Source organism: Dromiciops gliroides, chromosome 1 (genome assembly GCF_019393635.1).
Source record: "Dromiciops gliroides isolate mDroGli1 chromosome 1, mDroGli1.pri, whole genome shotgun sequence".
In the NCBI taxonomy this organism is placed as follows: domain Eukaryota; kingdom Metazoa; phylum Chordata; class Mammalia; order Microbiotheria; family Microbiotheriidae; genus Dromiciops; species Dromiciops gliroides.
Window position 1 is genome coordinate 193164612 of NC_057861.1, and position 17432 is coordinate 193182043.

The 17432-nt window shown below is 33.9% G+C and overlaps 1 protein-coding gene across 4 annotated transcripts in view; it reads right to left on the bottom strand.

Moving 5' to 3' along the window:
- Positions 1-17432, bottom strand: part of ATP9B (ATPase phospholipid transporting 9B (putative)) — a 459610-nt gene that overhangs the window by 248076 nt on the left and 194102 nt on the right. For all 4 annotated transcript variants that reach the window (XM_043972858.1, XM_043972842.1, XM_043972850.1 and 1 more), the window contains exon 9: positions 9760-9840. In XM_043972858.1, the coding sequence (XP_043828793.1) occupies positions 9760-9840 (81 nt within the window). The remainder of the gene's footprint in view (positions 1-9759; positions 9841-17432) is intronic.

The window sequence follows — 17432 nt, forward strand, 5'->3', positions numbered from 1 at the left end:
AACTATCAAGGTCTTTTCGAAGTGACTTTTTTATATGAGTTAGTTATACTTTCTATCACTGTGCCATCTGCAAATTTCAAAAGCATACAAAAGTGATACTGAGTTCTTACATTATTTGGTGAGCAAATGGAAATCATTATAAGCTTCTGACAAGTGGGTATGAATAACAAGTGAAACATGTATAAAATAAGACTAGTGACCAAAAAAAAAAAAAAGGCTAAAAAACTATCGATATTTAGCTTGAATGTGAAAGAATTAAGGTGAAAGGGGGAAAGAAGTGGGAGAAAAGCATACTATCAGAGCTAACTTCAAAAAACTGATGAAATGTAAAAGGGGAATTAGATTTCTTTGGCTTGGTCCCAGAAGGCCCGACCTAAAAAAACTAGTGAAAACTATAGATTTCTGATGCACATATGGAAAAACCTCCTGATAATTAGTGTTATCCAAAAGTAGAATGGATTGCATCAAGAAGCTTTTCCAACAGACAAAACCCTCAAAGATTACTGTTCTGGAATGGGTACTCTAGATAAATTCTAAGGTCAATTTCAAAAATGCAATGCTGTGATTATAGCTACACAATAGGATAATTGCACTACACTTGAAACAATACAAAGCCTATTTTAATTATGGTTCCCCAATTTTAACTTATTGTTCCTGCACATCTTGACTTCTTAGTAACCTAAAATGTAACTTTACAATATTTCTTTAGATCTTCTTATAACACAATTTTTTTTAATTTATGAGAAAGGACTATATTTTGGTATTTCCTTTCCTTCATGTCATAAAATTCTAGAAGCGGTGAAGGCACTGAAAAGTAAGATTTTTATGTTTTCTGATTTGAAAATAAAAGGTTCTATGCAATTTAGTTTTAGGCATTCAAGTTGGTTCTCCCATTACTTTTCTATAGCCATTTATCCATCTTTTTTATAGTTCTATGGCATAATTGGATGCTGATGAAAACACAATAACTGCAGTTTTCTTTCAATATGGAAATAGTAATGATGGATTTTAAACATAAAACATTTTTCTAATATCAAGAAAATTATTGTAGACGAGGGTTCTTTACCAGTCACATATAGTACAAAATAAAGATTGGAAGGTAGAAAAGAAATTATCTCTAAATAACTTCTTTAGGTTTCCTTTTACTTAATGTTATAGTTTCAAAAAGATAAAATCAGCTAAAGGATAAAATGTTAAATGTTACCATTTCAAGCTCTTTTCTCAATAATTTACACTACTTAGCAAACAATAGAGATTTGCTATTTGAAAGGAGAGTATTTTGATTGGGAAAGATGTAAACAACATAGTTGTACTATGGCTTACAAAGAATTTACAGCAGAAAATGCATTATAAAAACTCTAAATGGAAAGATGGCGTTAAAAAAAAAACCCACCTAGGAATAAAGATAAAATTTTAGACCTAAACTTTAAAACTCAAACCTTAATATTGTTGCTCTAAAATTACTGATAAGTCTATAACGAAGTTACATGGATAGTAATCACAATAATCATAGCACAGAGATATGGATTAGACCCATGCATTCTCCTTGGTAAGAAAAATCCTTCTAAAAATAAAAGGTGGTGGTACCTTCCCCCCTCCCCACCCCCTCCCTACCTCCTCCCCCTTGGTAACTTACAGTCTTTTTGCAAGTTACCTAAAGCACTGAAACGTACCTCTGGTCATACATATGGATGTGTAAGAGGTGACATCTGAACTCAGGTCCTCCTGAATCCAGGGCCAGTGCTTTGTCCACTGTGCCACCTAGCTGCTCCCAAGTTATTTATTTTTTAAAATGTGATATAGACAAATGAGTGCTGGATTTAGTCAGTGCAGAGGTAACTTTGGATTTCACTTAAAAACTTATTAGCTTTGATCATGGGCAAGACGTACTTAATAATACTGTTTCTTAATTAGCTTTTAGAAAATACCTTTATAAGCTTAATAGATTCTCTCTGAAAATACACAGGTATGAATGTGTGTGTGTGTGTGTGTGTGTGTGTGCGTGCATGTGCATCATAGAGATTACATTAAGCCCGTAAACTTGTTTAAGGTTAACTTAAGAAATATCTGTACTCTGAGTTAAACAGTAAGTAGTTAAACTTGTGTGAGGTGGAACCTCTTAAGGCTTTGCTGTTGAGTCACAGATCCATTATGTGAGGGGAAAAGACCAACAAACTGCTCATAAGGAGCTCTATTTAGTACCTACCCGAAGTACTAAAAATGGTGGGAATGTAAGAAAATCAAATGTAGAAAGGTGTAATGAAAAGAAAAATTTTTTTTTTTTTTTCAAAAAGGTAAGGGGGCAAGGATCTTTTTGACCTCAGTTTCCCCATTGCTATTCTTTTTGAATGAGATAGGTTCTCTTATATTAGACGACAGGCCTGAATAGGATACCTTATAAACAATGTGAAGATCTAATTCATGAATTGAGTGTTTTAAAAAAATATATATATTTATGACATTTACTTTGGATCAAAGAATGTTGAGGGAACATTTTCCAATCATAACTATGTTTAAGTTTGTAAATTTCATAGCTAGGCTTCAGAAAGCAATTAAAAAAAATATAATAAACATTTTCATATAACGTTTTGAGTTCCAAATACTATGCCTCCCTCCCTCCCTTTCTCCCCCCTAAGGCAGTAAGCAATCAGATATAGGTTATACATGTACAATTATGTAAAATATTTCCATATTAGTCATTTTGTATAAGATGACTCCAATAAAAGAAAAAAAAAGAAAAATAGTATGCTTCAGTATATGTTCCATCAATATTAGTTCTTAATTTGGAGGTGGATACTATAATTCATCATTAGCTTTTTGAGATTGTCTTGGATCATTGCATTGCTGAAAATAGTTGTCTTTCACAATTCTTCATCAAACAATATTGCTGTCACTGTGTACAACATTTTCCTTGTTCTGCTCATTTTACTATACATCAGTTCATATAAGTCCTTCTTAGCACAATAATATTCAATCACAATCATATACCACAGTTTATTTAACCATTCCCTAATTGATGGGCATCTCTTTGATTCCCAATTCGTAGTCACCACAAAAAATTGATGCTATAAATATTTTTGTACAAATAGGGCCTTTCCCCTTTTTGGGGATGTCTTTGGGATACAAACCTAGCAGTGGTACAGTCTTGTAGCCTTTTGAACGCAGTTCCAAATTGTTCTCCAGAATGGTTGGATCAATTCACAACTTCACCAACAATGGATTAGCATCCCAGTTTTCCCACATTTTCCCCAACATCCAACATGTTTTTTTTGTCACATTAGTCACTCTGATAGGTGTGAGGTGGTACCTAAGAGTTCTTTTAATTTGCATTACTCTGATCAATGGTGATCTATAGCACTTTTTCATGTGACTATAAATAGCTTTGATTTCTTTGTCTGAAAACTGCCTGTTCATATCAATTGGGGAATGACTTGTATTTTTATAAATTTGACTCGGATCTCTATATATTTTAGAAATGAGGACTTACGTGTTGCAAAAATTCTTTAGCAATTTTCTTCTTTCCTTACAACTTTGAGTGCATTGGTTTTGTTTATACAAAAGCTTTTTTAAATTTTATATGATCAAAATTATTTATTTTATATTTTATAATGCCCTATCTTCTTTGGTCCTAAATTCTGATCCATAAATCTGATAAACTATTGCATGCTCTCTTAATTTGCTTATGACATCACCTTTTATATGTAAATCATGTTGCTATTTTGACCTAATTTTAGTATATGATGTGAGATGACCATCAATACCTAGTTTCTGCCATATTGTTTTCTAGCTTTCCCAGTATTTTTTGTCAAATAATGAGTTTTTGTTCCAAAAGTTTGGATCTTTGGGTTTATCATATACTGGATTACTGTAGTCATTTACTATAGTATAATTTGTAATTATTCTATTCCACGGATCTACCTCTCTATTTCTTAGCCAGTACCAGATTGTTTTGATAATTGCTCCTTTATAATATAGTTTGAGATCTGGTAAAGCTAGACTACCTTCTTTCATATTTTTTCATTGATTCCCTTGATATCCTTGAGCTTTTGTTCTTACAGATGAAATCCATTAGTGTTTTTTCTAGATCTATAAAATAATTTTTGATAGTTTGATCAGCATGGTAATAATTAAATAGATTAACTTAGGTAGGATTGTCATTTTTATTATATTGGTTTGACCTACCCATGAGAAATTAATATTTGTCTGATTAAGTCTGACTTTATTTGTGTGAGAAGTGTTTTAGAGCTCTGTTCATATAGTTCTTGGGTTTGTCTTGGCAGGCAGACAAACAAGTATTTTATACTGTCTACAGTTATTTCCATTGGATTTTCTTTTTCTGTCTGTTGCTGCTGCACTTTTTTGTTAATATATAGAAATACTGATGATTTATGTGGGTTTATTTCATATCCTACAAATTTGCTAAAGTTGTTAATAATTTCAAGTAGTTTTTTAGTTGATTCTCTAGGATTTTCTAAGTATAACAACATTTCATTTGTAAAGAATGATAGTTTTGGGGCAGCTAGGTGGCGCAGTGGATAGAGCACCGGCCCTGGAGTCAGGAGTACCTGAATTCAAATCCGGCCTCAGACACTTAACACTTACTAGCTGTGTGACCCTGGGCAAGTCACTTAACCCCAATTGCCTCACTAAAAAAAAAAAAAAAAGAATGATAGTTTTGATTTCTCAATTACCTATTCTAATTCCTTTAATTTCTTTTTCTTCTCTTATTTCTATAGCTAACATTTCTAGTACAGTATTAAATAACAGAGGAGATAAAAAGCATCCTTGCTTAACCAGGATTGTATTGGGAAGGCTTCTAGCTTATCTCCATTACAGAAAATGATTGCTGATGGTTTTAGATAAATATTACTTATCATTTTAAGGTAAACTTCATGTATTCCTATGCTCTGTAGTGTTGGGGTTGTTTTTTGTTTGTTTGTTTGTTTTGCAGGGCAATTGGGGTTAAGTGACTTGCTAAGGGTCACACAGCTAGTAAGTGTTAAGTGTCTGAAGCCGGATTTGAACTCAGGTCCTCCTGAATCCATTGTGCCACCTAGCTGCCCCACTCTGTAGTGTTTTTAATAGGAATGGGTGCTATATTTTGTCAAAGGCCTTTTCTGCATCTATTGAAATAATCATATGATTTTTTTGTTGGTTTTGTTAGTGATATGGTCAATTGTGCTGATAGTTTTCCCAATTTTGATCCAACACCTTTTCATAGTTTATGAATCTTGTGATATATTGCTGTTATCACTTTGCTCATATTTTCTTTAAATTTTTTTGCATCAGTATTCATTAGGGAAATTGACGTATAATTTTCTTTCTCTGTTTTGGCTCTTCCTGCTTTGGGTATGGGGGCAGTTAGGTGGCAAAGTTTATAGAGCACTGGCCGTGGAGTGAGGAGGACCCAAGTTCAAATCTAGCCTCAGATACTTGACATTTACTAGCTGTGGGACCCTGGGCAAGTCACATAACCCTGATTACCTTAAACATCTGGAGCCATCTCCAGTCGCCTTGAGGTATATCTTGCCAATGGACCCAAATGGCTCTGGAGGAGAGAGTAAGGCTGGTGACTTTGTTCTGACCTCCCTCACTTAAATCCAATTCACTGCAAGTAATGATATCACCTCTCAATGTTATGGTCCTCTTCAAAAATGAAGGACAAACAACAATCAGTACCATATCAAAGCAGTTTTGATGTTATGATTCTCTCTCTCCTCCTTTCATAGCAAAATTCAAATTGATTCATTCTACCTCAGAACAAAGGGAAGAAAACCTTTTGGAGGCAACTGGCATCCAGAAAAATGGGAGAATAAGGACTCATGGAAGAGATTTTGAGGCATATAGGGGGAAAATTCACCAATGAAAGGGCAAAGGTCAATTATATATTCTACAATTAGGAACAGAAGAAAACTTTTTAGAAGAGATAATCCAAAATAGATACCTTACAAGTTTTAATTCAATAAAGAATATAGAGAATAAGGAATTACTAAATAAATAGAAGGGCTGGGACAGCTAGGTATGGCAGTGGATAGAGCACCAGCCCTGGATTCTGGAGAACCTGAATTCAAATCTGACCTCAGACACTTAACACTAATTAGCTGTGTGACCCTGGGCAAGACCCTTAACCCCAATTGCCTCACCAAAAAAAGAAAGAGAGAGAAAGAGAGAGAGAATGAGGAGAGAGATAGAAGGGCCAAGAATCAAAAGAATGGAAAGATAAATAATACAGAGAATGATGGAAACAAGTCTGTTTGAGAAAAAGGAACAGAAATTTAAAATTTTTAAAGTAATAAAAATAGGGGGTAGCTAGGTGGTGCAGTGAGTAAAGCACGGGCCTTGGATTCAGGAGGACCTGAGTTCCAATCCAGCCTCAGACAGTTAACACTTACTACATGTGTGACCCTGGGCAAGTCACTTAACCCTCATTGCCCACCCTCCCCCCCCCAAAAAAAAGTAATAAAGACAAATTGAAGGAGAGAAAAAGAAAGGATTCTATGGCTACCTAACCAGGAAGGAGAGAATGAGAGGAAGAATTAAATAACTGCAAAAGTCATAAAGGAAAAGAAACTCATAAGCAAAACTCCAACACCAGAGGAAAAGGTAATAAGCACCACAAAGGTAATAAGTTAATAAGAAGAAGGAAAAGGATAAGGTGGGTAGGAGGGAAAGAGGTTAAATTGATAAGTGAAGAGAGCCATTGGGTTAACTTTAATAGGGTTAACTTTTAAAAGATTAAGCTAACATAAATGAAGAAATATAGTAATGTGTTTACAGCAGGAGAGACGGGAAAAAATCCTACTTTATGGTAAAAAAAGGTACATTCTTGCCTAGATTAGTTAAGTTTCTAGTCAGATTAAACCCATGATGGTAGAAACTCCTTACAAAGACAACCTATTCTTCAGGGGTATTATCTGGATTTCCTCATCTTGGAAGGGAAAAAAACAACAAGCTCCCACTTACATCTTTTCTATCATTTTAGTAGAATTCCTTTTGCTATTACATTGTAACTTTCATTGCCAAAGGATATGCCATGTTTGTTATCCCTAAATTTTCACTCTTCACAGTGAAGAGATATTCACTTAAACAAAATGGGGAATTAGATAAGGAGTTTGGGAAACATTACAAACCTGGCATGGAAACATGATGAGAGCAATAAGCAATCTGCAACTTTGATGGAGTTCTCTCTGTCAAAAATCAAAGCAGGTAATAAATTTCCTTCTTGCTTTAATAGTGAAACATCCTTCAGAAAGTGAGGAAGCAACAATAGGAACTGCAATTCTGGACCCAATTCTGACATGGCTGGAGACTTGTAAATGACAGGAAAAGTGGGGGAAAGTGACCACTCCATCACAAACTCCATGATATGCATGATTGATCAGAGAACACATTTAAAAGTTTTCAGGAAAAGAAGAGGTACATTCCAGTTGCCTAAAATACTGTAGGAGAAGTAAGTCTAGGAAATGTTTAAGAATGAAATTCTGAAGAGATGAACAGAAATGGTTCTGGTGAAGGGCAAAAGAACCTAACGTGGCCACACAAAAAATTTAGGATAAAACTCATATTTATAAAGGACATATGGAGAAAATGGAAGCAAGGCAGGAAAATGATGAATAAAAAAGCATAGCACTATAACAAAAGAATCCCATTAAGAACAATAAACACCAAGAAGAATAGGGATAGGTGATGAATGTTAAGGACAGCAAGAGGAGTTTGGTTAAATTGGGAATAATAGCAAAATCAAAGAAGGGATAGACTAACACTACAGACTGAAGAAATAAATGAGAAAGAATTGATGAAAAAGTTGAACTACTCAATTCTTATTTAGTTCCCATTTTCTCACCTAAGGTGAAGGATATCTCTGGACTGAGAAGAAAAGGAAAAAATGCTTTGCCTACACATAACTACTGCATTTGTGTGAAAAATTTTGGATCCCAGATTGCTCAAGGATAATTGGCAGAAACAAACAAGATTTTGCCTTTTTGGTCTGATGCTGCATTTTCCATATAAGAAAGGATATCCACTTTCCTAATCTATACATCCTGGAAGTACATAATAATATAGTACAAGACCTTTTAGAACAGTTCTGCGAAAGAATTAGCACCCTATGTGGTCCAAAAGAAAAAACAAACAAGTAATCCATCACTAGTTGCATACTCAAAGCCTTTTTTCCATATAAGAAATGACCAGAACTTTTGCTCTCCTAACATACCCCATCCTGAGAATCCAGGGTCACTTTTATGATCAATCAACAAGCACTTAAGAACATCTGTGCTAGATGTTAAGAGATTATTTTAAAAATAGCACCTGCCTCAAGGTGCTTATATTCTAATGTAGAGAAAATATATTTCTCCATAGGTAACAGAGAAAAGGTCATTTTACAGGGGGAAGGCAGTAACAACTGAGGAAATTAGGAAAAGCCTTATGTGCATGTGATGCTTGAACAAGGTTTTGAAGGAAATCAGGTATTAAGCAGTAGAATAAGTCTTTGGATAGAGGAAAACACCAGATCAGGATTTTTTGAGCTGTTAAGACATGTAGTCCATCCCCTTAATTTTATGGACAAAGTAACTAAAGCCAATAGGAAGTAAAGTAGTTAGCCAGTAACAAAGATGAGATGAAAACATTAAACTCTTGACTCTTAGGATAATTCTCTTTCCTCTATACCACCTTAGTAATGCCTTATAGTTCCACATGATCTAGAACAAAGTGGTAATTACTAGTGTTTAGACATAATATTACAATTATTCAACAAAATATTAAAAGGAATACAACTGGAAAGGAAATAAACACGGAGTAAAGTTATAATCACATGCTAAAATGGATTTATGTCATTGATTTGTAAATTCCTTTCATTATAAAGATCATATAATCAAACCACACCTGCTCATCCTGTGCAACTTTTGTTCGTGTCCTATAAATTTACCACAGGAGATATATTTAATGTGATGGAAAGTATCCTGGCTTTCTCCAGAAATGCCAAAAGTTCTTGCAGAGCATGCAGCTGTTCACCTGTCATTCCTCACCCTCACCACATTACCAGCTCGTCTTCCTGTCATATAATTCCTTAACAGCATTTTTCCATATGAATAATTATCTGGGTTTTTTTGAAGAATAAAATGCAAATTGTGACAATAATTTTAGTAACAGAAATAACAGGAAATGGTCAGCTGGTAAATACCTATGTGTGGATACTATTTACAACAAATTGAAGTGATTTGTTAGTAACATTAGCCCTAAAAGAACCAAAAGTTTTAAGCAACTTGAGACATTGTTGGTTTGAGTAAATCAAGAGATTTACAATAACTTCTATGTCAAAAGCAACAAGTCATGGACCAATGTAATTAGTAATAATAATTTACATCTATTATTAAGAATGAAAAACTGGGAAAGATTTGAAGATAATATCATGTTAATGTTTTCTGACACAAGGATAGAATTGTCAAATTATGTAACTTGAGGATACTTAATTTTTAGGGATGAATTTTATGGGAAGCAAATATGGCAAAAGGAAAGCAGCTTGGCTCCATGTACACAAAATGGTTATTCAGGTTTTAAAAAATGGCAATCACTTTAAAAGTTTAGCATTTTAAGTTTTTTAGTCCCCTACTTTATATGTATAAGCACTTAAAATGTATAAATTACTATTTCATAATAGCAAACTGCTTTACTGAATTAAATGTCTATCACAAATTTCTATATATTGATTGTGTGTGTGTGTGTGTGTGTGTGTGTGTGTGTGTAATTAAGACAACTTACCCTAGTAAAAGTGCCTTCAAAGCCATGAATATCTAGTTGTGGCTTCTGAGCATAAACATAAGCATTGATGGAGAAAAGATCCTGAAAAAGATTACAGATTAATTAATTGTAATTTTGTAATTCAATGAAACTACATAGAAAATGTCTATATCTCATTCATATTTACTTTTTTCATAGAAATAATACAATATGCTTTGTGTAGAAAAACTGAAATAAAATCATGTAATTTTAAATTTGGGAGGAACTCATGGATCAATGAGGCCAATTCCCTTGTTGAACATATGAGGAACCTGAGACACAGAAAGTAAAGAAATATAACTAAGCTATTACATTTGGCTAGAGCACCAAAACTAGTCATCTTATGCTTCCCATTGTACTTCCCAGAAGATCCCAGAAATCACAAATTTACAGTTGGAAGAGATTTTAACAGCAATTTCGTACAATCCCATCATTTTACAGATAAAGAAAGAGAAGTACAGAGAGTGACTTTCCCAAGGTCACTAAAGAGGGTAACCTAATTTATTAAATGATAGATAATCCAAAGAATTTTTAATTCTAGTCCCTATCAATGTAGGTTATGTGATTATAATAATTTCTAAAGCCTGAATTTATACATTAATTCCAATGGCATAAGTTACAAGAGATTGGCAGGATACTACCTCTATGTGCATTTTAAACTAGCTGTTATCATTTCTGTTATCCAACAAAATGGTAATTGTTTCCAAAACCTAGTGAATGGCAAAAGTGCTCCCACCCTTCAGCCCCAAATCAATGTGCTTAAATCATATCTGGAAAAGATGAACTCTCATATTTTATCTCACAAAAGAGAATATGTGCTGTGAAAGGAAAATTTGCTTCCTGTTTGAAAGGAAGAATATATGGGTTAATTATTCTGCAAATGAGAGAAACAGCAATTGGACTGTCACAACATCACACTGGTACCCTTATAATATCAGGAACAAACAAGGAAGTCCTTCACCATGCTGAGAGAAGCCCTTAAAGTAAAATAAAGGATGGAGGTGACATGTGATCTCTGAGTTGTCTTTCTGGGGAAAAACTTTAGAATTTATAGAAAATTTTATCAAGAAAAAGAAAGCTTAAAAAACAAAACAATGCTAAAGACTCTTAAGGCATTCTCAAAAGACAACTAATTTCTTCACTGACTACAAAATGTAGTATTAATGCAGTGTAATAATTTTCTCTTAGCTTCACTGTTTCCTTAGTCTCTATAATGTTTAGACTACCCTTTGGTAGTAGGGCAGCTGGGCAGAGCGGATAGAATGCTGGGCCTGGAGTCAGGAAGACTCATCTTCCTCAGTTCAAAATTAGCCTCAGACACTTACTAGCTGTGTGATCCTGAGCAAGTCACTTCACTGTTTGCCTCGGTTTCCTCATCTATAAAATGAGCTGGAGATGGAAATGGCAAAACACTTTAGTGTCTTTACCAAGAAAACCCCAAATGGATCACAAAGAGTTGGACATAACTCAAACGAACAAACAACAACAACCCTTTGGTAAAAACCTACCTTTTGAGAATAAACTATATGAGATGAAGCAACCCTTTAATAGCTTCATTTACAGATATGTCCATGATGAAGAAAAGTATGTGAAGGCCTGAATACATCTAGAAAAGTTAAAGGCTCTCTCTTCAAATCACAGCATCTTTAATTTGAATCTCTCCTGTCATACTATCTTATAAAATTTTTTTTCCTAAATTGAAGGTCTATGTCATTCTCTAGTCATAACTCCAATGGCTCCCTATTGCCTCTGGAATCAAATATAACCAAATACATAGTTGCCATTTAAAGGTCTTCACAACCTTACCTCTTTCTATCTTTCCAACCTTATACAGTTTTCTCAACACACTCTATACTATGGTCATACTGGCCTATTTACTCTTCCTCACACATGATGCTTGGTTTTCTATTCTCCATGCCTTTGTACCAGCTGTCCCATATGACTAGAATGTTTTTCACCTCACCCTCTAAGAAACTCTGGCTTTTTTCAATACAATTCAAACATCACTTTTTGCAAGGGGTCTTTTCTTACTCCTCCCCCGTCTCTCTCAGTAGAATGTAAGTTCCTTACAAGCAGAGACTGCTTTTCCTTTTTTTTTTTTTTTTTTTTGGGGGGGGGGGAGATGTCAGCACTTAGCACAAATGCCTGCACATAGTAAATGCTTTAAAAATGCCATATTCTCCCTTAAACAGAATGTAAATTTCTTAAAGGCAGTGCCTTTGTCAGGTATTTTTTTTCTTAAAAGTTTATATGTCTAGTGCTAATGCCTTGTAGATAGCATAATAAATGTTTATTGATTACTTATTCCCTCAAAGCAGAGATGGAGGAATAGTATATGAGAATAGTGTATCTATTATGTCAGATATAATTTTTATATCAGGTGTTTTTGTTTAATTTTTCTTTTTCAAAGTTGAGAATTCAGTCAAGTGTGTGGAAAATAAGTTACATTAAAAACAAATGTTATTGATAAAACATTACAAATAAATAAAAGCAAAATGCACAAAGAATGAATATAAACATCTGTAGAATTAAATTGCTCTAAATATCATAGTACAAAAAGAAACTGAATACTAAAATCTCAAAGCACTTAATCATGATCACAGAAAAACAAGAATTACTATTTGGCAAAGAGATTAAACCGTATCTTAATCTTCTAAGTGGTTAAGTTGATTTTTAAAAGCTATATCATAGTGGTTTCTGGAAAGAAGCTTCATTACAAAGCTATTTAATTCTTCGTATCAAAAGGCCTTACTGAATAATGAAAGGAATAACAACAACAAAAATAGAATAAAATCTTCAAGGGAATGAGTTCTATGGGTAGACAGTATTCGGTTTTGAAAGGCAAAAACAACATGCTCTGAAAAAGAAAATAGCTATTAATTCCAGAAGATAGAATGTATTGGCTTCTCTGGCTTAAAGAAGTAATCTGCTATCATGTTTTTACAGTTTGTCCACTCCAGGTCTCCTTTCATTACAGTGAACACATAAGGATCAGAGTAAATTAGTAAACTGCTTTGAGTTCCTTTGAGAACAAGTATTACAGTAATCAATAATGATGCAAACGTTAATAAATCATAATGAAAATTATCCTTTTCAGAGTGTATACTGATCACTAATATAAATATAATTAATATAATGTTTTATAATTATCATAATACTACATAATACTACTAGCTCTCCTTCAAAATACAATTCTACAATAATTGGAACAGAAGAAAAAAATAATAAGATTCATGGTCTTTCAACCTATTCAATATAGATTAGAACTTATTTCCAAGCAAAGGAAAGCAAAGATACCAAAAAATCTGTGTCAACAAAGCAATTTGAAAAAATAAAAAATAAAACTTTTATATGACAATACCTTCTAAAATATGGCAACAAATAACATGCTATCAACAATCCTTTTATATGCACATAACCATTTAGTAGAATGCATTCGATCTATTATATTAGTCATGAATTGACTGAATAATGACATAATAATGAGAATGTCTTTCTCTGCATTTCACAATAATAATTTAGAAATCGCTCTAAAGTTATCAATAATGTAGGAAAGCCTCCTCTATTAGGTCAAGGGCAACATTTGTTCGCCTTACTTAAAGATCATTAAAATACATCCTTAATCATAACATGTGGTTCATTACAAATAAAATTGCCTTTGGTTCAATAAAACTAATTAAATGTAAATGGTATTGTTTACTGCTATATGGATCTTTTGATATAAATCAGCAAGTCACAGTTTATTGAAAATTACTGTGACCTCATTGCACTTAATAAATTTGCTTGATCACACAAACCAGAAACAAATGTCCAGACTGAAATACTCTGACTATTGCCCATCTTACTATGAAGTCACAAGAAATCTAACCTGGATGTTATAGGACTGGCAATACAGCTAGCTATCTTTAAATGACCTGTTGAAATTTTAATTCTCTGATCACATTAAGTGGTTTGGGAAGACAACAAAATCTGTACCGATCATCTTTGGTAGTATCATCTATTCCTTAAGAAATGCACTGAAGGTTTACAGGTTTATTTATTCTGGGTGTCAGAGTAGATAAGGTTACAATACTAAATTGATGATGAGACTGACAGCTCATGACAACATTAGATGCCCACAATCCATTACAGTACATAGATATAGAAATCAAAATAAGCTACAATTATGGGCAGCATATGCACCTAAATGAAAGACCAAATTGTCTCACTTTTTTCCATAATCAAATTATAGCTTTCTTCTCCACTTAAAAAAAAATAACCCTATGTGTGTGTCAAATTATGTGAAGCTTTTTAGCTTCAAACATAGCAATGGTTTTTAAATACTAGTAAATATTCTGTATTAAATTATCTTTTTATAGTCAAGTTTCAAATATTAAAATATTTTCTAGTGGTACTTAGGTGTTTTGAACAATTCTTCCTCCTAATTGTACAAAGCGTGAACTCTGAAAATGTGATAATATATGTGTTAAGTGTAGTGGAACAAATACTGGGGGAGCTGGTTCCTATCTCTAGGTCTACAAAAATCTATCTGTATGACTTGAGGGCACAATGATTCCATTCTGAAACTCAAGGTTCCTGATTTGTAAAATAAAACAAGCAGACAAGATGAGTTCCAGGATTCCCCACACTTTTAATATTCTACAATTCTACATGTTATATCTTCATAATGTTTCCTTTCTACCAAGCCATGTGTCTTTTATAAATACAGAAAATGTCTACCTATAGTCTTATCAAACTAAAATAGTAAATGCCAGAAAGTTTTTAGAAAACATCCTCCATGAGTTGATGTTATTTTAATTCCTAATTTTATTACAACACTTAGAAAATTAGGAAAACAAACAAAAACCACATATATTCAAATACTTGTTCTAGACTTCAAAAACTCATAGTTATTTTAAAGGTAGGCCAGCAGGTGGCATTCAAGAATTATGATGTTAGATTTTGAGTTATTTATTATTTTTCAAGGGATTATTATCTATAAGATTGCCAGAAAATATTTTTAAAGTTTTAAATTATATAATATATATATTTTATAAGATGCTATTTTATTTAATTTAGAAAAATGAAACTGGTTAAATGGTTAAGTATAATCTACAGATACAGGAAGAAAACTAAGTGACCTAATATTTCTGCTAGTTCCCTAATTCTGTGATAAATATAATTTCTATAACCAAAATGTTTTATTTTGCCGTAAGAAAATAAAGAAGTGTATAACAAACTCTGAATCAAAAGTGTTTAAATAAAAGACTGGATTAGATAATTACATTTTAAAATTAAACCAGTTTTTATACTATCATTGAAAAGGCTAAAATGGAATTATAAACAATCTAAATAATCTAAAAATGTTAAATATAAGTTCCTGGTAGAGATAAGAAAAATCTTACAAAGTAAAACCTTCTATGTTTAGGACAAAAGCATAAAGTTGGTGCCAAATGCGACTGCTTTACAACAGTATGGGGCAAAATATTTCCAAGTATTTAATTTATAAGGAACCTGAATATAATATATCAATTATTAAAATGTTATACAAAGAAAATATCAGCTTATGAAGTGGATGCCTAATTGCCAAAATAATGAAATGTGAAACAAAACATTTTAAACATCTTTTGTAAATATTGGCAGAAGATTACTTGCCAATCTTAAAAATTTAAATTAGTAGTTTTCAGGGAAGGTTTTATTTTTATTTTTTTTAGATAGAGGAGTTTTGAGCATATTTATATAAAAAAAGTGAAGGATCTAATGAAGAAGAAAATGGAGATAGAAGAGTATAGGGAAAATTACTGAAATAATATTCTAAAAGAGCTTGAAGAAGATAATAGGGAAATACCACAGGGAAGTAATAAAGAAAAAAGATAGATAATTATCCTCAAACCCATTTGCATTCCTTCACTGGAACTAATAAACGCAACTTTATTTCAAATTGGTCCCACTTATTGGGGGAAAATTATTGTTGAGCTATGGCCATAGATGGTCATGATCACAAGGGAAAATATATAAAGGAGAAGATAGCAGAGTCCCCTTTCTAGCCATACCTGGCAAGTTCCTCAAGGTGACATTCTATTCCAGAATCTCAACAGGCTGTCAACCGGATCTGAACCAGTCTCTAAACCTATGCATGACTGGAGCTGCACAGATTAGTCCAGAGGCAGGTGAGTCAGGAATTAGAGAGAAAGTTTATTTTCAAAGTGAGGAAAAAGGCTTGCAAGCAAGGAGGAGCTATAGAAACATGTGCCAGGGCTCCCCCATAATCAGGGGCCCCAGGGGCAGCATGGGGAGATCTCAATACTTATACTAGTGGCTGCCCAGAGAACTGTAGACCTAACAATAAGAGAGAAGCAAGCATGCGACAAGTTTGATTAATTGCAGAACATTCTGACTGTCCAGTGTTTCTCACTGATCAGAGAACACGTGGTGAATTGTGTAACTAGCCCATAGGGTAAGAACATCCAAAGGGTAATTGCAATGGATTGTTGCCCTGCCAAGCTCAGGAAACAGCTTGTTTGCTGGGCCTTAGCTCTGGAAAACAGAGTTTTTCTTTGTTAAGGTAAACAGTAGGCCTATCTCTCCATTTTCTAAAAGGTGCTCAACTTGATTTCAGCTCCACTGAACATCATGCTGCTCTAATTATGATGAAGACTGACTCCATTTTTGATACTCAATAGTATCTCAACTCCCTTAGTTGCCTTTCCTCTTTGATTGGAAGACTAGAGGGTGGAGCAATAAACTCATCCCAAAGACTTCCTTTATAGATGACTCTGAGCTTTCAGAACTTTCCAAGTAACTCTTCATTTTTCATCAGCAATGTCAGCTACACAAAACATCATGCGCCCTCACTCAATATTGCCTGAAAAGGTGCCGCCCTTTTCAGCTTACTTTTGTGTGCTGTCTCCCCTTAAAACAATGTGTTTTTCCCCCTTTATCAAAGGTATTTATTCAAATGGTATGGCAAGAACAGTGTTACTAGGCAATTTCCTCAAAACAAGAGGCACAATTACTATCACAGATTTTTATGAGGCGAAAAGTGGCATCATGTAGTATGGAATATATATTGTCATGCAACCAACACCGCATACAACTGATGGTCTTCATGAAGTTTGCCAAAGGGAAATCACACTGCTGATAGATGAGTCATTCTGGTGTTCAGAATGGCCTGGCTCATCTACAGTCAAGGATCTTTATTAGAAGGGTTAATCTATCAGGAAAGGTCAGAGGGGTCTGTGTTGGATCCTCACTAGAAATAGCTGTCATTGGTGTGGACAAGGCAGACTGCTCGTCAGCTGCTGTGCATAGATGCTGCTAGATTGGTGTGTTCATTCAGGCTGTTGGTCAGTTGCAAGACTGCTCTGGGGAGATCACTCATCTTTCTGAGATCTTCTCAGGGCTAGCATCTCTCCTGAATAGGGTCAAAACTTTATAGACTCTCAATGCTTCAATGGGTAGCTACAGCTTTATTCCACCTTCAGCCACTGGCTAGGACTGGATGGGGACATTGCTCTCTTAACTGTAGCTGCTATGGTGTCTTTTCAGCTAGGGCAAAAAACCTTAACCTAGGATTAATAAGTCCTTTACTCTTAGTTTCCTTCAGAGCTCGGAGGTTTGTCACCATCACAAAGTTTGCAGGAGAGGTCTATCCTCTCTTGTTCCCCCACTAGATT